This window comes from Cydia strobilella, chromosome 11 (genome assembly GCF_947568885.1).
Source record: "Cydia strobilella chromosome 11, ilCydStro3.1, whole genome shotgun sequence".
NCBI lineage: Eukaryota > Metazoa > Arthropoda > Insecta > Lepidoptera > Tortricidae > Cydia > Cydia strobilella.
In genome coordinates this window covers 16,409,965-16,432,895 of record NC_086051.1, presented here as the reverse complement: position 1 = coordinate 16,432,895, position 22,931 = coordinate 16,409,965, and the positions used below count along the sequence as shown (strand labels likewise).

The window sequence follows — 22,931 nt, the reverse complement described above, 5'->3', positions numbered from 1 at the left end:
TCCTTATCAAATTGAAAAGACAGCATCGGTCTCCTGATTATATCTTATGTGACGTAATCATGACTATATTACCTACACGATAGTATGTGATGTAGCTATCACTTATATATTGTAGTCTGTAGTGAGTATTTTTCGCATTTGGGATAATTGGCTTGAGAATGGTGGGTGGGTGGCGATGCGCGTTTATTATATACGCCTGCGCGTGGTACGGAGATACCGCGCGAATACTCATCGTAGTGCCAACTCCTTCTATTAGCCATCAGGTAGTATTCCGCCCAATAGCACAGGAGCTAGCAAAGCGTCATCGTGTTGTTATTTTGACTACTGATCCAGCCTTTCCAGATCAGGCCCCGCCGAATCTCACAGAAATCGATTTACACGACATATCCTACTCTCCATGGATCGACCGCTTGCTTAAAACCGCCACTGGAAAGCAAAATGATTTATACGCGCAAATTGATACATTATTTGATCTCATTTTAGAAATATTCCCGAAGCAAATGAAAAGTGAGGCTGTAAAGAGGATGTTTGAAAAAGAAAAACAGTTTGATCTAGTGATCGCAGAAGCATGGACGCGGCCGGCGCTGGCACTGTCTCACGTCTTCAAAGCGCCTGTTATATTGGTAACTACTCTTGGGGGAATAGATGAACAATACCAGTTAATGGGTGCTCCTGTCAACCCAATATTGTACCCAGACGTTCTGCGCACGCGTCTGTACAATCTTACATTATGGGAGAAAGTAACAGAGATGTATAACCGTTACCTATCGTATCGGTTAATGATGTCGTATCAGGAAAAGGAAGATGTGATGCTTCGAGACTTGTTTGGCAAAGATGGCGTATCTACGTTAGAGGAGTTGAAGAATAATGTGGAGTTGCTGATGGTGAATATAGATCCTGTGTTTGAGGGCTACCGCCCTGTGCCGCCTAATGTGATACATTTGGGGAGCCTTAATTGTGCGCCGTCTAAAGATCTGCCACAGGTAAGTCGACGTAACCGTACGCTGTCTTGTACTAACCGTTTTATAATAATCGTTTTCATCACACTTGCTCAGTAAGCGTGCTATTTCACGCATGTGCAGCGTGTAAGGGTTCGGAGTTGAGTAGAAACGAGTGTTCAGCTTAAATGATGCTTTATTACTGCACTGAACACAATACATATTGAGTAAATGCTTCTTATCTATTTAGAGTAAAGGAACCAGTAGTCAGCCTTTTTACGAAATTTCTATGTTCAAGATCGTTTAATTTGCGTACTAATTGACCTATAAGAATTATTAAAGTTTGTACTTACTGTTCAAGAATTTCATATAGTTTAAATTTTGTAAAGAATAAAACGTTTTTAAATGTTGCTTTTGGAAATATTTCATTGAATATAATGAAACTGCGTTTTTGCCAGTAATCAGCCCCCTGTGTACCAATAGACAGCCTTTAAGTACCCAGTGCCGAGCCATCCTAATTTAACGGCTGATTAGTGGGTTCTGAGTTCTGCGATGTCAATGTCCACTGGTCAGCCTAAGGCTGACTACTGGGTAGTTACTTATTTCAATCAAATAAAGTCATAATAATGTAAATATTTAAAGGTGCTTCGCTTAACGACTTTGATATCATTTGAAAATAAAAAAAGGTTCTGATTCCTATGGTCAGCCTCCCCCGGCTGACTTCTGGCTTTACGACCTTTTCAAAATTACTGCCATAAACCCAGTAGTCAGCCAAGGGAGGCTGACTATTGGATTTCGTACAAAAAAGTATTTCCCAATAGTCAGCCGCCTTAAAAATGTTACTTTTATACGGATTCGTATTCTGTGATGCAGTCCACATTCTTTTAACAAGAAATCATAATTCGGCTGTTAACGACTTATCAAATTACCATGTTACACTCCAAAAAAATGGCGCATATCACATGATCCTTCATGTCAGAAGACAGCACTTCTTTGCAATAGTGTTGTCGTTGATGCTAGACAATTCTTTTAAAAATTAAACTATTTTTCAATTAATAGTTTATCAATCTATAATATCACCTACTTTTGATATGAAAATTAGAAAAGGTTTGATAATTACAGCCAAAAATAAGCAAGAAAGGCTGACCACTGGTGCATGGCTGAGCACTGGTGCCTTTACCCTATATAAGTGCACGTGTCCTGACTGACTGACTGACCCATCAACGCAGAAGCGAAACCACAAAAAGCTAGAAAGTTAATATTTGCACACAAAGTTACATTTAAAATGTATATGTCGCAGTAAGATAGATAAAGCCGTTCCCAAGCAACACACAAGCAGGATAATGCAGTAAAATTATCATCTTATTCAAATTAAGATTGCATAAATTTTGTGTATAAGCGGTGGAAATTACCAAATTCGGAATAAAAAAATATGTGGGCCTGTATACCAATTTATGCTGAATAAGTTTTGTATAGTATCGGTTTTGCATGTTAAAGCTGAATAATACTTATTTCTTACACAGTTAGTCAGACATTATTCAGCTTAAAGCATTTGTGGTTACTAAAAGCTGCAAAATAGAGCCATTAGCAGCAAGTAGCTGTGTATATTCTGCGTAGTGGGATATTAAGCAGACAATATTAAGAAAAATGTGATAGTGGTTACTAAATGCTGAAAAGAAGCGTCCGTGGAGACTTTTTACTGTATAATGGCGGTTACAGTTTCTGTTTTAATGCTAGTTTCTGAATAAAGGTTGACGCTATTACTGGAAGCTGTAAAGATATCCACATCTTATTTGTTATCCAGTAGCTACATATATCGGTTAATTATGGCTTTTATAGACATAACGTTGTTGTTGGAGTTGCAGGCGTACATAGGCTACGGAGACGGCTTAACATCAGCCGGGCCGTATGCTTGTTTGCCACCGATGTAGTATAAAAAAACGTCTGAATAATAAATACTAGAACAACACTTATACCTAAGTTATAGCGATATTAGTACACATGAATAGAATAGAATAGAATAGAATAGAATAGAATAGAATAGAATATTTTTTATTTTGCTTAAAAATGTGGTACAAGAGATGTTACAAAAAAATATATTGTGGTCACATAGATTCCACCAGAAACAGGCATGCAAAATTTAAAGTACCTAAATATTAAAAGAAAGCATGCAACGGTACGCATTTAGAGTACTTACAACTAATATTCTAGTGCTCTTAAATCTAGCGTATTACTAAAATGTCAAAATTACAATTATATTACCAATATGTCATAACTACAATACAGATTCAATAACTAATTATATCATAAAAACTCAAGTTTGATGTCTAAAGTAATCGAAATATTCTTCAACAGAGTAAAAACATTGAATGAGCCAGTTCTTAAGTTTACGCTTAAATAAACTAATAGGCAGATCTTTAATTTCATCATGAAGGCGATTAAAAATGTCAATGGACTTACAGTATGCGTTATTGCTGTACAATTGTGTCTTACGGCCAGGGCCAGCGAGACGATCTGGGTACCTTGTAGGAAAGTTGCATATATCTTTAAATGTTTTGAAGAGTTCTGGGTGGGCCTTAACGAATAAACAAACTTCATATATAATTGTGCCATGTATCTATCATGGCACAATTAATAAATTCAGGTTTATGAATAGCGGCCTACAAGATGTTAAGACATCTACGTATCATGTATTATCTTTTCTTGCTTAAAGCTGCAAAATGAACGCATTGAGAAGTGTTATTCAAACTACTGCTTAACAACAAGTGCGCGGTGGTCATTTATTCCATAAATGCAATAAACGGGCTAAGAGCATGTCGGGCCATGCTCAGTGTAGGGTTCCGTAGTTACCTTTTCGTCCCAATATGCTAAACTGGAGCTATTAGTTTAGAAGATTGTTAACAAAGGGATGAAATGATGCTTGGTGCCTTTCACCCGAGTTAAACAATCTTTTTTTTTTCATATTGAATACGAGGAAACCAAAAAGACGAGGCAAATTTGCGTAATCAGTAATTAAAATTAAAGTAATACACGTATAGCCATGACTTTTTCCATAGAACACTTTCTATCGGAGACTTTGCATGTCTGGTCATAATAATCTATAAAGAAAAACATTAAATTGCAATATCTTTGAAAAAAAAATACATATTTTAGGAAACTGCAGTAATTTTAAAATGATTTGTTAAATAAAGTATGAAAATCTGTGGGATTGTGTCTTACTTTTTATTTTTTTACTTTTTCGTTCTAAAACTGCCAATAGTAAACGGCATTACTCATTCAGCCAATGAATGAACTGTTTTAGAGAAATTAAATATAACAAGCAAGTAAAACAAGCAATTTTATCTAAAATTTTACTTTATTTACATAAATAATGCCAAATAACTTCAAAACCCCATTTAATGTCTTAATAACTGTGGCTGTACGTCTTTTTACTATGAAGGGGAGATTTTATGCGATAACTCAAAAACGGCTAAACTGATCATGTTCGCTATAGTTTTCGTTTAATGTCTTTCTAAAGCTCTATTTCTAAGATTTTTTCATATTTTTTGGACTCATGGCTCATAAGTTAGCGGGGAGACACATTTTTTTTTCTTTTGGAGCGATTATTTCCGAAAATATTCAATTCAATATCAAAAAATGTTTGTTTAAGATCCCTATTCGTTTTGAAAGACCTATCCAACGATACCCCACACTATAGGGTTTAAACGAAAAATTTTTTTTTATAGATTTTATTGTACGACTGTCGGATTAATATAATCATGCCAAATTGCAGCTTTATAGCACTAACGATCACAGAGCAAAGCCTCAGACACACAGACAGACGGACGAACGGACATGGCAAAACTATAAAGGTTCCTAGTTGACTACGGAACCCTAAAAAGCATGATCAAAACAGTGCCGTACCGACTTGTGTGATTTCTGTGATATTTGTCATATAATAAATTAAATATTATATCGCGTTTATAATATTAGTAGGAAGTAGGATTTAATATATATCGCCCGTGTTACATACCTACAATATTTCTCATCAAACTAGTAAGAGGATCAATGGACTTTACTATTTGTGTATAGAACCCTAATGGTCGTTAATATTGAGAAAACAATTTACTATTATACTGATGTTATTCAAAACTTGCTGTTCTAAAACCATCATTATCTAAAATGTAGCTTAGTAACGCGACTAATGTGAATGCTTATTCAGAAATTTAGCACAATAATATCTGTGGCAGCAGCTTATATTCAGCACGGTCGGTCGCCATTACGGTTGCTCATATTCTAACCTCTACAATTCAATAAGAATTCAAAATGAACTGAAAAACCAACGTTTGTTCATTTATAAAACGAATTTTATCGTAGCATAACTTGTTAAAGTACATTTTTTATCACTAAAACACCTGAATACCGCAAAAAAATTACAAATTTAAAAGTGGACTAGTAATATGTCTATATTTATTTTTTTAACAGTGCATTATTTACGCGGCGCATTAAAATTTTCATTGAAATATATATATATGTATTTACAGTAAAGTGGCATGCGTTATGAGATTGAAGTTATGTAAACACTAGCTGTGCCCGCGGCTTCGCCTGCGTGGAATTCGGTCTGTGTCAGTAAGCGGCTAATTCACCCCTAATTTATCTCCCTGTCCCCTGGAGACAGAACTTAAAGTAAAGTTGACAGATGGATACGCTAGAGGACTGTAGTCCAGATAAAAAAAATTACAATTAGGTACCTACCACCAAAGATAGATATAACTCCGTAATAGATGGATACAGTCTAAGGAAAAAACGTGCCTCGAAAATCACGAAAATTTGATTCTCGATCAGATGTCGCTACTACCTTTTGCCTACTCTCGTATAGAGGGCGTTGACGGTTTCGTTTGTTATTATTTAACAATTTTAACGCATAACAGTGAAAGAACATGGCTCAAAATAATAAAAATAATTAACGCAAATAAAAATGATCATTTATCCATATTTAAATACATTTTATCGTATTTTAATAAATCTTCATTTTTAGTTTTAAAGTGTGTCGATAGATGGGCGTGAATTTACTGTGGTTACAAAATTTACTATGACAGTACAGCTCTATAATATTATATCCTCTTTGCTACCACTAAATAAAACTACACTCCAAAATGAATATTTTTTTTTCCCTTATTAAAAATTTTGACGTGGTTTAAACGGCATAGAGTAGTAGGTGTATATCGAACGATACAGTACCATTTTTGTATTTTTACGTCCTTGACTGTACCTATGCAAATCGGGTACACTACATAATTCCGAAATTTTTTATTCCGAATTTTAGAATGTCGAATTTTATCATTTCGATTTTTAAATGCTCGACCCATCAAAATTCCGACTGTCATAATTACGAATGATGAGAATCACGAAGATTTATATTTCCGAAAACCCAAAGAGCCGAATATTGTAAATTCCGAACTACATAATTCCGACTATAACAATTCCGATGGTGGCAAACACCGAATTTAACATTTACGATTTTCAAAATCACGAATTCGGAATTGCCCTTATTCCGAATTAACGTGATTCCTATTTTAAATATCCCAATTTTTAAATTTCCACTTTTCTGGCAACAGTTCGTTTTCTTGGGGGTCGCAGTTCTAACCTAACCTAACCCACTTTTCTGGCAACAGTTCGTTTTCTTGGGGGTCGCAATTCTAACCTAACCTAACCCACTTCTGGCAACAGTTCGTTTTCTTGGGGGTCGCAGTTCTAACCTAACCTAACCCACTTCTAGCAACAGTTCGGGTTCGCAGGTTCGCAGTTCTGTCTAATTTATTTATGCCGAATTTTTATGCCAAAAATATTTTATGCCGAATTTAACATGATGCGGCACGACAGGTACCCGTAATAATTACTAAAACGTGAGTCTTCATTTGAATATCACGGATTTCATTTTTCCGATCTTGTAAAAAACCAAATTTCTGAATACCGAATTATTTTATTTCCGATCGGACAATGATTTTTCGGAATTTAGGAATTCGGAAAAAAAAATATTTTCGGAAAAGTGTAAAATCGGAACTTTAAGCTTTCTGTCAAGTGACAATCGGATTTTAAGTTTTCGGAAATAGCACTTTCGTGATTTTATTCCATCGTGTAAATTCCATCCAATTTAAAAATCATAATTTTGATATTTCGGACTTATAAATAATGGGGATTATGAAAGTCGTGGTTATAAAAATCGGAAAAACGTATTTCGGAATATTTGGGTGTTCCCATCAAAATCATGTCATCCAAATCGGTCCTCCAGTCAAATCAGTCTAAGCATGACGCCGGCGGCGAGCCGCTTCTGCCCCTTTTTTTTGTTTTCGGAGTGGGAAATGCATCTGCCCCTACGACTTGTTGATGGTCATAGCGAAGCAGACGCTCACGTCAGGATCTGCGCCTACATATGTATTACGTACGATGTATTTGGGATCACAATAGAACTCGCGCTGGCTTGCCGTTTCAGCCGAAAGCGAAGCGACCTTGCCTGGCTAGAGCGCCACTGAGTCTCTCACCGTGGTTTTTCTCAGACTCCTGCCCTGCCCCTTGTGGCCGCAATGCATTGCGAGACTTTCGCGAACGATTCGATTTTTTTCGGGAAGGCATGGTAACGCGTGTAAGTCCCAAATCGTTTGACATTTACTGAAAAATTACTGAAAAATGTTTTTTTTTAAAGTACCCACCTTCGTGACCATTATTAAGAGGAAAGGGCACGGCCGCTTCTCCATGCAAACGCAGTCTCCATTTTTTTGGTTAAAAACTACCCTATGTTCTTCCACGGGACTCAAACTATCTCTATACCAAATTTTATCTAAATCGGTTTAGCGGTTTAAGCGTAAAGAGAAATTAAAAAAAGTTTTTTCATATTTTTTGTGTTTTCACTCGGGAATGGTGTCATTATGATATCATAAATGAATTCGGCATACCCGATTTATACAAAAACGATACCTAACTTGGCCTAGTAGCTAAAATGATATAGTTATCAAGATAAAGTTTTTAACCCCTTTTTCACCACCATGGGGGATGAATTTTTAAAATCGCTGAAAGTAATTTTCTTGCTTTTTAATATAATATCGTTTTGCAAAGTTTTAAGATCCTAGCTTAAAATAAAATTTGCACCCCAAGACAAACTTTCATCCCCTTTTCAACCCCCTGAGGGGCTAAATTTCCAAAAACGTCAAAATTAGTTTTTTTGTAATCGTCTATCATACCTTTCTAAGAAGTTTCAAAGCATTTGTAATGGATTCAAACTTTCAACCCCCTTTTAACCCTGTTAGGGGACGAATTCTTGAAAACGCTAAAATCACTTTTCCTGTATTATAATAATATGCCCATTATACAAAGTTTCAAGTAACGCACTCAAAAAAAATTGATCTCCATACAAACTTTCAACCTCTATTTCACCTCCTTAGGGGATGAATTTTCAAAAACGCTGATTTTAGTTTTCTTGTATTTCAATAATATATCTTCTTACGAAGTTTCAAATTGCAAGCTTAAAATAAGTCTTGAACCCCATACAAACTTTCATCCCCTTTTTAACCCCCTTAGGGGTAAAATTTCTCAAATTTTTATAGCCTATAACCTGGCCATGCATTTTTTCGACAGATTAGTAAAGTTTGCATCAAAATCCGTTCAGCCGTTTTCATTAGTTGCGCGGTCAAATAAACAGACAAACAGATAAACAGATAAACAGACAAACAGATAAACAGACAAAAATTCTAAAAACTGTTGGAATGTGTTCTGTTATCGATTCTAAGTATCCCCAGCCAATTTTTTTTCGAATTTCTTCCATGTACAGACTTTCGACCCTCTTCCGCTTTATTATATGTATAGATGTACAGACTTTCGACCCTCTTCCGCTTTATTATATGTATAGATTAAATCTCCTCCTTCACTTCAGAAACTATTATAAAACTTTAACACAAGTTCACAAATTAAAATGGAAGACAGAAAACATTGATTTAATCACACACATTTTCTGAATTTTAGAGATAATATCTGAATATATTTTCTGTAAAGATGTACTTATGAACCAAAAGCTGAATAACGTGTGAATAACTGTTTCATTGTATACAAAGCTGGATAACTTTGGTTTAAAAGCGGTATAGAAGCGTTTGACAGCCTCTATACAAGTGTTATTCAGATGATTCACCACTATGATCACACTTATACAGCTATTTTATTGCTGTTATTCAGTTGTAAGCTGTTTAATTTGTGCCCAAATCTTCTGTATAACGTCTGTAACAGCGCTGTTACAGACATTATTCAGCTAGCTTATTAGCTTACAGTACGGCATGCTCTATTATTCAAACAATATTCAGCTTCCTTGTGTTGCTTATAGTTATAAACCTAGGGATATATATGTCGTAACATAGTTATACGAAAGCGATTCATTACTATCTTACTAGGAATATAACTATAATACGTCTTTAGTTTAGTGATATAGTTATATTACTGGATTAAGTTTAGTAAAATAATTGTAGATAGAAGTGCGGCGGTGCGGCGGAGTTATAGTTATATCCCTAGACTATAGATAAAGTCGTTATATAGTTATAACCCTAGGGATATAATTATATGTCGTAATATAGTTATACGAAAGCGATTAATTACTATCTTACTAGGAATATAACTATAATACGTCTTTAGTACGTTTAGCGATATAGTTATATTACCGCTGAATAATGAATGAATGAGTAATGAATCGCTTTCGTATAACTATGTTACGACATATAATTATATCCCTAGGGTTATAACTATATAACGGCTTTATCTATCTTACTGCGACAATAGATCTAGTATATTTCTATAGATGCGGCCTACCGCGTGCGCCCGTAAGGGATAGACATAGATGACGTCATAAACATGGGGATACCATATTGGTAAAAATTACCCCAATATTTGATATCACGTTGGGGCGATTACCCTGGAGGCAAAGTTAGCTTGTTTGACGGTATTAAAAAATTGTTAAATAAAATGTCAATGGGCCGTTCTTTTTAGGCGTATGAACAATGAAATACCTCCTATAATTCGCGCAGGTGGTACAAAAGTAAACATGTTTAGTAAATAAAACGTAAAATAAAATGTATTATGGGTTTTAATTTAAAGAAATCACAAATCGCAATCGCACCAATTAATGTACACCACATTTACATCTTCACATGTTTTTTTTTTTTTGAACTTCGAGGTCAAAATTACCCATAAAATTATGATATTTTCATCTGGTATCCCTAACATGATTGTTATGCAGCTAAATTAAGAAGAAGTTTAAAAATGGCTGACCTCAGACGTAATTTGGGCGGATAATTTTACAAATAATGTTTTGTTAATTTGCGTAAATAATTGTGATAGTTTTATTGAAATCGTTTGATTCTACATTGCTTTGAGTGTAACGTAATTTTACGATGTTATTCTCACATATTGCGTTAAGAGGAAGGTGTAAAATACCGTACTTACGTGTGAAAGGTTATGATCTCATATCTTTGCTCAGAGACGCTACTACAGCCGATTACAGATTAATTCACCATTATTTTATCAAAGTTCAAGCATTCAAAACGCTAACCATCACTATATTTCATAAGAGAAAGCACAATTTCATACAAAACAACAATAATTAAACAAGCAACGAACAAACATGACATGTCACGTACTTATTTGTTTGCCACAACCTCGGTTGTGGCAGCGGTGGAAAAGTGAAACTATGACAAGGACAAACAATAACAGCGCTTTCTCTGCTACTCCTACTGAAAGATACATAAGACTATCCCGTTCGGTCATTTTCCCCCACCCCTCATGACCGAGTTATACTAGATTCATGACTGCGACATATACAAGAGATAACAAGCTATTTTGAAAAAAACAATGATGAACGTTTGTATGGAGTTCAAGTTTAATTTTAAGCTAGGAATTTGAAACTTCGGTAAAAGATATATTATTAAAAACCAATAAAACATATTTCAGCGTTTCTGAAAATTCATCCCCTAAAGTGGTGAAAAAGGGGTTGATAGTTTGTATGAAAATCAAAAAAAAATCGAGTACGGGACTTGAAACTGTGTATATGGGCATATTATTAGAATACAGGACAAGGAAATTTCAGCGATTTTAAAAATTCACTCCTTAACAGGGTTAAAAAGGGGTTGAAAGTGTGAATCCATTACAAATGCTTAGAAACTAATGTAGTTATGCACCAGACTCACAGACTTCCACGAGGTCGGGAGTCGGGACTACACCAGAAGAGTAAGAGAGCCGAAAAAGACTCGTTAAGACCGGTGCCAACTCGGGAGCACACATCTTCAGCACAATCGCAGGGATTCCATCGGGCCCACTCGACTTATGAGTGTCGAGGGAAAGAAGTGCTTTGCGCACCGAGCTTTGGTTGAACCGGACATCCGGCATACAGCTCTCGCACCGCGGTATGATCGGCGGCGCGTTTCCCCCGTCATCCAAAGTCGAGTAGGACGCAAAGAGTTTACCCAGAAGATCGGCTTTGTCTTTTGCGTCATGGGCCAATGAATCATTCTCCGTGTGCAGAGGTGGAAAAGATGGCGTGCAGAAATTCCCCTCTATAGCTTTGGCAAGAGGCCAGAACGCACGATTTCCCGACGGTAGGCGCTCTAATTTCTCGCCAATTCCACCAATGTGCAGCGACTTTGCTCTGGAAATAACTCTTTTGAAGGACCTGAAGGCAAAGTTAAACTTCTTTTTTAATGCGCTAGTCTTTACATCCCGTACTACCGCTGCGTCTACCCAGGCTTGGTAGCATTCCTGCTTTCGGCGAGAGGCCTTTTTGCGGGAACGACCAAACCAAGGTTGGGATTTGCCACCAACAGGAACCACAGAGGATGGAATGAAAAGCTCAATTCCCTGCAGCACCACGTCGGCAACAGAATCACCAACGACGTTGGGATCATCCAGCGTGAAGCAAACCTGCCTCCAAGGGGAGGATGCAAAGAAGGACCGCATCCCGTCCCAATTTGCTGACCTATAGTGGCAAATATAGTGCCACCTATAGTGCTAAAAAATAAGTGCATCCTTTTTTTAATGATGAATAGGCAGGCGTTTGACCACGATCCCACCTGATGGTAAGTGATGATGCGGTCTACGGTGGAGCACGCTTACCTATGAGATACCTATTAACTTTTGCCTTGAAGAGCCCTAGATTGTACTCATGCGGAAACACAGACTCGGGCAGGGCGTTCCACTCCTTGGCAGTTCGCATAAGAAATGTGGAAGCAAAACGCTTCGTGCGTATTTTTGGAGTTCCTACCATGAAGCGATGCCGGAATGCCGTTTGCCTTGTAGTCCGATGGTAAAAATGGGATGGAGGAATAAGGTTGTGCAGTTCGTCGGCACACTCTCCGAAATGTCTCCTATAAAAAATCGACAGGCTGGCAACCTTGCGACGATGCTCCAGACTTTGGAGTCGAGCATTCGTCAGATTGCTGTCATTGATGATTCTCTTACCCCTCCTCTCAACTGACTCGAGCGCCTCAAGCTAGTACTTTGCAGAGCCATCCCACAGATGAGAACAGTATTCTACACACGATCGGACTTGTGCTTGGTAAAAATCGAGCAGCTGCCTAGGTGTAAAATACTGCCTCACCTAGTTGAGGATGCCTAGCTTTTTGCCGCTAACTGTGGTTTCGACTCGATATGCGGGCCGAAGTTGAGTTTCGAGGTCAGCGAGATTTCGAGCAGCTCAAGATGATCTGTTAACGGAAGGGATACATCTCGGAAAGTAGGAGTGAGATGGAATGGACTCCGTTTAGTCTTATCTTCAGACACGCCTGAGTCTTACTAGCATTGAACGCAACCAAATTGGCTTCACCCCAATCGGATACTGCCTTTAGTGACACGTTCATGCGTTCGACCATTGCCTCCCTGAGCGCCTGAATTTAGGCTCCACGAGCTCGTGAGTTGGGTATGTAGCTTTCAACAACCGTAGTGTCATCTGCATATCCGCACGTACCTGGCTGCAGCAGGTCATTTATGTGGAGCAGGAAAAGGGTCGCTGAAAGCACGGACCCTTGAGGGACTCCGGCATTGATTGCCATTTGATCGGACGAGCAGCCATTAATGACAACCCGAATCGATCGATCCCTCAAAAAGTCTGATACCCAGTCACAAAGACTAGTGGGTAGACCGAAGGACGGTAGCTTATTGCTAATAAGGCCCTCGTGCCAAACCCTGTCGAAGGCCTTCGATACATCTAGAGAGACAGCTAAAGCCTCTCCATTCTTCTCGATGGCCTCACTCCAGATGTGCGTGGCATACGCTAAAAGATCTCCAGTAGACCGGTCTCGGCGGAACCCATACTGCCGGTCACTGAGCAGGTCGTTCGCTTCTAGATATGCCAGGAGTCGGTTGTTCAGTACACGTACGTTCCATACTCTTACAGAGTATGGACGTGACCGAAATCGGTCTATAGTTGGCAGGGTCAGCTCGGCTACCTTTTTTCGGCATACCAAGATGTTCATTATTCCCGTTGCCAGAGAGGTTTTGGAATTATACTGAGCAACTTTTACTATGGGACCAACCACGAAAGCGCGAAAAAAAATTGACCCTCCCATAGATAATGGACCAGCCAAAATGAGACAACCAAATTTTTTTTCGCTATGTAAAAATTGCTCAGTATAATCCCAAAACGTCCCTGGCAACAGGAATGCACTTATTTTTTAGCCATCCTTTGTAATAACAATATGCCTCCTTATCAAATTGAAAAGACAGCATCGGTCTCCTGATTATGTGTTATCTTATGTGACGTAATCATGACTATATTACCTACACGATAGTATGTGATGTAGCTATCACTTATATATTGTAGTCTGTAGTGAGTATTTTTTGGGATAATCGGCTTGAGAATGGTGAGTGGGTGGCGATGCGCGTTTATTATATGCGCATGCGCGTGGTACGGAGATACCGCGCGAATACTCATCGTAGTGCCAACTCCTTCTATTAGCCATCAGGTAGAATTCCGCCCAATAGCACAGGAGTTAGCAAAGCGTCATCGTGTTGTTATTTTGACAACTGATCCAGCCTTTCCAGATCAGGCCCCGCCGAATCTCACAGAAATTGATCTACACGACATATCCTACTCTCTATGGATCGACCGCTTGCTTAAAACCGCCACTGGAAAGCAAAATAATTTAAATACAGGGTGGCAGATGGCAATGGATGTCATGTTAGAAATATTCCCGAAGCAAATGAAAAGTGAGGCTGTAAAGAAGGTGTTTGAAAAAGAAAAACAGTTCGATTTAGTGATCGCAGAAGCATGGACGCGGCCGCCGCTGGCACTGTCTCACGTGTTCAAAGCGCCTGTTATATTGATGAGTTCTCTTGGGGGAACGGATGAACAATACCAGTTAATGGGTGCTCCTGTCAACCCACTATTGTACCCAGACACCCCGCGCACGCGTCTGTACAATCTTACATTATGGGAGAAAGTAACAGAGATGTATAACCGTTACCTATTGCGTCGGTTAACGATGTCGTATCAGGAAAAGGAAGATGTGATGCTTCGTGACTTGTTTGGCAAAGATACGCCTGCGTTAGAGGAGTTGAAGAATAATGTGGAGTTGCTGATGGTGAATATAGATCCTGTGTTTGAGGGCTACCGCCCTGTGCCGCCTAATGTGATACATTTGGGGAGCCTTAATTGTGTGCCGGCTAAAGATCTGCCTCAGGTAAGCCTTTGTACCGTTATACATATCTGCAAGATCCCTTTAATAAATAGTTAATTGATTATTTATAAGCGAAATTAGCTCTTTCTGTCTGTCTGTTAACTTTTATCACTTAAACCGCAGAACCAATGTAGATAAAACTCATAAAGAGATAGTTTGAGGCTCGGGGATATGGGATTGTTTTTTATGAATAATTATGATAATTCCACGCAGACTAATTCGCGGGCAAACGGTATTTTTAACCGACTTCAAGATTTCAAAAGGAGGAGGTTCTCAATTCGGTTGTTTTTTTTTATGTTTGTTACTCCATAACTCCGTCATTTCTGGACCGATTTTGAAAATTCTTTTTTTGATTGTAAGTATATACATTTAGGTACAGATTGGTCCCGATTTAACTGCGATTCTCACATAACAGAACTGTTATCAGAAAAGTAGGTTAGGTTAGGTTAGAACTGTGACCCTTACAGAAACGAAATGCTATCAGAAAAGTGGGTTAGGTTAGGTTAGAGCTGCGACCCTTACAGAAACGTAATGCTACTAGAAAAGTGGGTGGTTTTACCTCCTTTTCTACATAATTAGGCAAAAGATCTCTTTCATTTCATTGTCTGGAATCTAAGAGTGCACCATCAACAATAAGTAAACTTTCAGCGGCATCCCCCATTGAAGTCGGTTTTTTTTCTTAAAAATTATATAAAACTATTATTGCCAACTAGAGATTTCTTTGCACAACAGTCTTTATTTATTTAACCATTCTAACTATTTTATTACCGACCATAACCTTAATTAGGTATGTATAAGTAGGTTCATAATACACATTTGATGTTTTTTTGCTTTTGTTGTCTGCACGTGTTCATACAGGTTTTGATTAATTTTAATTAATTAATTGACATACGAATTAATTTCTAGAGATATTTATTTAATAGGATAATACAATATATGTTATGAGTATAAAACTTAAAAACTAAATCTTAAAATAAATAAAACTAATCTTAAAATAAATAACTAAAAACTATTCCCATGGTGCCGTAGATGCTGGCAGCATTTCCTCGCTGTATCGCAATGCTTATTCTTTGTGCGAGGAAGCTGCCAGCTCTACGATCAGCGGAGGTGTCTGCTATTCTTTTTGAAAATTCTTTAAATAAATAGTGTAGACGCGGTCGGACCTCACGGGCCAAGAGTCTTGACGCCAAAGAGTACGAAATCGTTTTCGGGGCCGAGACATAATGGTATAATTGGTCATTTTTAATTTTTCAGAGCGCCGACTTTTGCAGTAGTGCCGTGGAGATGAGACGGGGCTAGTGTGTCTACACATGTGGCGTCCCACACCAGCACCCGTCCCATCTTCCACGGAACTAATGACATTCCATTAATTTCTTATATATTTAATGACGAATATTTCACCGACTTATAATATTTTTTAACGTAGCTTGTTACCATCTAAATACAATTAGCTGTAACTCCTGACATTCCTGTTATCTAAATAATTCAGTAACGAACCTACTCGTAAAGGATGACTCACGTTAGACCGGGCCGTGACCGGGCCGGAGCTTCCGGCGCTTACTTTTCTATGACATGACAGGTGATCACGTGATGCTTTCCATAGAAAACGGGCCCGGACACGGCCCGGTCTAACGTGACTCACCTTAATTGTGTATAAACAATGTTGTTGCCGTGGATTTCCTGTTATAGGTACATTTAACTTTATACAGAGTGGGCCAAATAACGGGCCAACTAACTATAACGAATTATCAGTTCGAATAATTATAAAATTGCTATTTGTTTTACAAGGGGCAAAGTTGTTTTATTAAAAAATTGCCCCTCGTAAGAACCTATTGATCGAGCCAGCGGAAGATTTCAAAATGGTTCAAAATGTGGAATCTTGCAATGAGTTTCAAGGCATGAGGGAACTGCTAACGAGTGGAACAAAAAAAAATTCACCTTTACAAAATACTTACTGTAAATCAAACATCAGAAATCAAATCGTTATTAAATTTAGGTTTAAGATTCTTTATTCTCACTAAGAATTTGAGAATAATTCACTTCCATGAGAGCTTAACCCTTAAATGCATGATTTTTTGTATAACTTTTTAATAAATTGAAATAGATGTGTCATGTTGAGGGAATAATATTTTGGATAGCTGCATATTGAGCCACGGACCATCAAATATACGATGCATATATACATCATTATGCATTTAAGGGTTAAAACTACACAAATACATTTATTTTGCATGAACCCAGGTAGCAAAATGACGTCAGCGACGTCATAATTACGGCATTATTACGTCATTATGACGTCGCTGACGTCATAATGACGTATAAATGCTACTGGGGAAATTATCGAAAGAACTAATACTTAACATAGAGGGTATTTAAACATACAGTAAAATAAAATCGGACGATAGGCTTAAACAAAACAAGGTGATTAGTGGTGCATATGGTTAACATTTCGTCTACTTGAGATGTACACAAAACGTTTTGTAGTTGACAGTAAGCTAAGGCCCAGTTTAACTTATTTCCGAGATTCGTAATAACTGTGCGTCAGCGGGGATCATCCCTATACTGGTCAGTATAATGGGTAAGTAGACTGTAGGTGTCACGAATGTCGGGACTGGTTTTTAATTGCTATGACCTTATTAAATATTCAACTATCTATCTTATTATCTAGTTATGTAAATATTTATTAATCATTCAAAATTATTACTTAAAAGTCAATCACACCAGCCAACCATTGAACTATTATTACTAACGTATAGAACCGGCACAGAATACCAGTATTTTGCGCCATGACCATGAGTTGCTGCCGTTTTGGCATCAATCCATAGAAGCGGAGCGTGAATCTCGCGACCTAAACGCGTAAGCGCCATGAATTTTACGGCGCTTACGACGTTTTGGTCGCGTGGTACAGGTTTTGATTGCGACAATTTAATTGTTTGGTATGTCATTATTGTCTTCGGTATCATTGGGGTTCGGTAGTATTGGGTTCGGTATTCGGTTGGTGTATTTCATCTTTCGTACTTGCGTCAATGTTTAGCCGTATGGACGTTCTCATCATTATTTTGAAGAATAGAAGCAATTTAAATATGGCCGCAACAGTCTAAACGCTGCTACATAATATCATATAATTATATTGAAAATTGGCTAGCTACAATTTGGACTCGTTTAATGGTAGTGTGACGTAGCAAATTTAAAATGTCTAAAAAGTCACGCAACAAATCTGCTGTTTGGATTAGCTAGTATGTCACACCGATAAGATACTTCCTTAATTCATTCTTTTAAAATTATGGCTTCAGTCCAGTGGGACTATTTCACCAGTATCAAAGTCTTAGGAGTTTTAAATACGACTAAAATTGTACGGTTAGTGCAAGGCAGTGTACGGTGATTTTATTAGCTCTTGTAAGGCGATAGCTGGACTTTACAAGGGCCATGTCGCCAGAACGGTGGATAAACTCGTCTCTAGATTAACTCTTCATTATCCGCATAATTCCACATTAGTTTACTGCATAATAAGCTATCAGTGTTATACTTTAAATAACGTTAACGAGCAAAAACAAAGAAATTAATCACGACCCGATATCACCAAGATGGCGGTCGATAAGCAACTCCGATACGATACTGATCTGTCATTGGTGTGACATCTTATAAGCATTGTTCGAATTGGGCCGATAGTGTATTCTTGTTACAAATTATTCCTCAAAAACCACATAATCATGGCGGCTTCCTCGCACAACGTATCAGCATTGCGATACAACGAGGAAATGCCGCCAGCATCCTTGGTAGGTACAAGTTCTTAAGGTTCAAGCTAGTTATTAATTTAAATAGTTTAGTGTATATATCTATTATGTAAATACATAGGCATAGCTATATGAGTAAGTTTAAATCAGACCAATATTTAACAATTTGTTAATGTTTGACCAACGAGTGATATTTCTGGCTGAAAAAATATCTCTTTAAATCATTAATATCTCTGGCAAATCATATCTATTACAAATTGATAACAAGAGAATACTATTTAATAGATCTCCACTCATTTAGATGCTGGCAGAACTCGCATTCCGAGTTTCGTTTATTTAACCACCGTTGCACCGATTATTTTGAGCCCTAATTCAAAGCTTCAATTATTAATGCGGTACACGGCGGAATGAAGTTGATAACTCGAAGAAATTTGAACTAAACATAGAATTACATAAGCTTAGAATAAATTTAAAAGTGGAAAAATTACTGCCTTGGGTGAGACTCGAACTTACAGCCCCTGGATCGATACTCCAGCGCCTGCCAACTGAGCCACTAAGACCTCATCCATAGTCAGCAAATCTTCCCACTATATGGGTCTAGGGGAACCTAGCAACATCCGCAGTAATTTTTCCACTTTTAAATTTATTCTAAGCTTAATAGCATCGTTCGCAGAGTTTATGCTTGTAAAAAATTAATTTTGAATTACATAAGGTGCAAATTTCTTCATTTCTTTCCCGCCAGTTATCAGCTTCTTCCCGCCGTGTACGGATTATGATTGGTAGCAATTCTAATGACAACATATTTAATATCTAATTAGTAGTATAGTACCTATATAGTAGTAGAGATCACTAATTTAAACTTTCACGATTATTACACTTTATTATTTAGGAACAAACGGAACTTAAAACACGTACATAATAGCCTTAATGTTGTCCTCGTAGTTTCGGTAAAAGAGTGGGTTAAGTTGACATTAACATCTTCTGGCTGCTGGCTGCGCGAGTTTTCGAACTAACAAGACCAAGTGCGGGAACGGCAACAACGACGTTTTCGAAACGTCGGTACGCGATTATCCATATAAGATATAAGATGCCATAAAATTACCTAAAATACCGATTTAGATACCTTCGTTGGTGATTCCAGGATCTAAAATCATGGATGGACTCATCAAAGCACGGAGTCATCTATATGAGTTTCGGGACAAACACGGATCCGTCGCTGCTTCCACCGGAGCGTATGGCGATCTTCAGTCGGGTCTTCGAGAAACTGCCGTATGATGTGCTGTGGAAGTGGAAGGAGCCGCCAGCGGGACTTCCGGCTAATGTGCGGACGTCAGCTTGGCTTCCGCAGTCTGATCTGCTGCGTAAGTATCTGATTTATACAATTATGCAGGATCTATTTTGCACCTTCACTGACTTTGATTTAGTTCAACATTTCATCATCATCATATTAGCCAGAGGACGTCCACTGCTGGACATAGGCCTCCCCCAAAGAGTGCCACAATGACCGGTCTTGCGCCACCCGCATCCAGCGGACTCCCGCGACCTTTACCAGGTCATCAGTCCACCTTGTGATGGGTCTACCCACGCTGCGCCTTCCGGTACGTGGTCGCCACTCGAGAAATTTAGTTAATGCAAGATGGCATTGACAAACAATATAAAGATGTTTTCATATATAATATGGTGTGGAAGTGAAAGGATCCGACTACAAAACTGCCAGCCAATGTGCGAATGTCTCCATGCCTTCCTCAGTATTCTGAGTTCATGGTGTATACGATGACTTAGGTTACATTTACAGTCTAACAACCTAGTGGTCTGGCGAATATGACTAGATGACAGTCTTCAGTAGCAATGGCCATTTTTTAATTTATGTGTTAGCAATATTTTTTTTATTCTGTCTGGGACGGAAGCTTTAGAAATTTTAGTCGTCACTTGTTAGTAGCCCATTTCTTTTATTTAGTTTAGTCTAGCAGTAATAGTGTACATTAGTCTACATGGACAATGTTTTTGTACGCAGGCCACAAGAAGGTTGTCCTCTTCATCACCCAAGCAGGCCTCCAGTCCACAGACGAGGCCCTCCGCGCTGGTGTGCCTCTTCTAGCTTTCCCTATGCTCGGTGACCAGTGGTTTAATGCTGAGCAATATGAGAGGCTTGGTGTTGGACGAAGGATGGAGTTGCTTTCGTTCACTGATGACCAACTACGAGAGAATATTGAGGAGATTATTAAAGACCAAGGGTAAGATAATCACCTATTAATAAACAAGGTGTAATGCTGAGTAAGGTATTATGCATAGTGGTGCATGCAGATTTGAGCAGTTGGACTGGGCTAAAATGTTGGTGAAGATAAGAGTCTTGGCCTAAGAGGTAGTAAACGAGCACTAATTTTATTATAAGCACAAATAAAACTTACTTGGCTTTTCCTATGCTCGGTGACCAGTGGTTTAATGCTGAACTAATATATGAGAGGCTCGGTGTCGGACGCAAGGTGAAGTTGGCTTAACTCACTGATGAATAACTAAAAAGAAATATTGAGGAGATTATCAATGATCATAAGATGCTCATTAGGGCGATTCTCCGAGATGAGCGTGACTTCGGTGGCCAAACGTTTATCGGCAGTTTTCTAACTTTGCCTATAGTTAGAGAAATGCAAAAAAACTCTTAAGGCGGTTCCCTGAGCCAGAAGGCGAAAAATCTCCTTATATGATCATGTTTTTCTAAGAGGCATTGATATTCGTAGACAATATATGCAGTTCTTAGCTATATTATCTTTAACAACATAGCTTCCGATACACGAATTATGACACTTCGCTCGATACAATTAATTCCCAAAGTAACCTCTAACTCGGACTTTTAATCCTACTTTACTCGGTTATTTATTATGTGATACTATAAACAAAAAAAGAAGAAAAAACAATCTTAACGTAAATAGTAATTTCATAGCTTTAGAATTTCGATATTGTAAGGTAACGTTTTTAAAATAAATAAAAACCGACAAAATTCGATCAAAATTGACACTTAGCGCGTATGTTCTTTCCCGTTCTTTCTTGTGAAATGTGACAAAGACAGCGGCAAACCGATGGAACGGCCTCATTGCTCTAAATTTCATTGAAATTGCGATTTATCATTAAGTCCTTCATTTCCCGATTGCAGTTACCGCACCCGCTCCAAGCTTCTGAGTGAAGAGATGCAAGACCGCTCAGAGTCGTCACTCGAGCGCGCAGTCTGGTGGATCGAGCGCACATTGCGGCGTCGCACGCGCAGGCGCGCCCCCGCCGTTCATGTGAGCTGGCTTACGTTCATCGATGGAGACATAATAGCGGCCGCTCTTGCGATGATCATTGGTTTATTGCTAGTACTTTTAGGGTTGTATAAAGTGTTAACTGGACGAAACGTTAAAGTTAAAACTACTTAATCGTAAACCAATCTAAATATTTTATTTTTGAGCTTTGTGCCGTCAAGCTGCCTATTTGAGCAATGGAGATGTGACTATTATATTAATAATGTAAATTGAGAGTCCATATTTCTTTAAATTAAATTAATATTAAAATCAAAATTAACATAAAATTCAATTCAAAATTAAAATTAAGGGTTAAAGTAAGATTAAAATTAAATAATTCTAAATACTATTCTATAATTAATCTTAATAATAACTAAAATCAATCAATTGTGTAAATTGGTATTTAAATATGTTAATTGCTTTTTTCCTTGCATGCTGTAAAATATTTTTTTTATATCCAGTCATCCACCATCTATTGTGCTTAATGTGTTTTTTTTTAATTTTGTTTCTGTACGATTTTATTTTTTTCGATAGTAAATGACTTTTTATTTTATAATTATTTTATTGAAAACATATTTCCAGTGTATTGTGATAAAGTGTGCTTAGTTTTGAAGCCACACACGGTACTTATTGTTATTCCATCTTCTTTATTATTATATTATACAGATCGTTAAGTTTGTGTTAAATAGTAACAATACTAGTAATAATAGTAATCCTCAGAACTTAATTATTGTAAGTAGCTATTTTGATTTTACTGTGTACTGTGACTGCGAGTTTTCTTATATGATCCATCTATAATGACGCTTGTAATAGGGTACTAAATGACGATAATAAGATAAGATAAGATAATAATTTATTTCATTTCAATCTTAGTTGGTAAATACATAGTGGTCGAGTCCTCCTATTAGGTATGAAGTACCTGTATCAGGAGACCTCGCTCTTCCAGAATTACATTTTTTTTTAAATCTATACTAAGAGAAGTAAATAAAGTTAACATTAACATTATAAATTTATAATGAATTAACTAGTTTGCCAAATTAACGACTACATTTACATTTATTAATTTTACATATTTACATAGCTAAAATTATTCTTACATATCTATTTTAATCATCGTGTGAGTGCATGCGCGCGCGCGCGTGTGTGTGTGTGTGTGTGTGTGTGTGTGTGTGTGTGTGTGTGTGTGTGTGTCGTTTTATTTTAAGCTTTTATTTACGAATTATATCTTCAGTAGCTTTATAGTCAAGAGCACTTAACCATTTAATTATTGCTTTTTTACATTCATAGTTATTTAGCGAGTGT

At 37.6% G+C, this 22,931-nt stretch overlaps 1 protein-coding gene across 2 annotated transcripts; it reads left to right on the top strand.

The window, feature by feature from the left end:
- Positions 1-124: 124 nt before the first annotated feature.
- LOC134745619 (UDP-glycosyltransferase UGT5-like) lies at positions 125-21,832 on the top strand. Of its 2 annotated transcripts, none has more exons than XM_063679721.1 (4): positions 125-983; positions 19,496-19,715; positions 20,369-20,588; positions 21,503-21,832. In XM_063679721.1, exons 1-4 carry the CDS (start codon positions 159-161, stop codon positions 21,762-21,764), a joined length of 1,527 nt encoding a protein of 508 aa, XP_063535791.1. In that variant the 5' UTR covers positions 125-158; the 3' UTR covers positions 21,765-21,832. The 2 variants fall into 2 exon arrangements, with proteins under 2 accessions (XP_063535791.1, XP_063535792.1); XM_063679722.1 differs by lacking the exon at positions 125-983 and adding an exon at positions 13,795-14,623.
- The last annotated feature ends 1,099 nt before the right edge of the window (positions 21,833-22,931 follow it).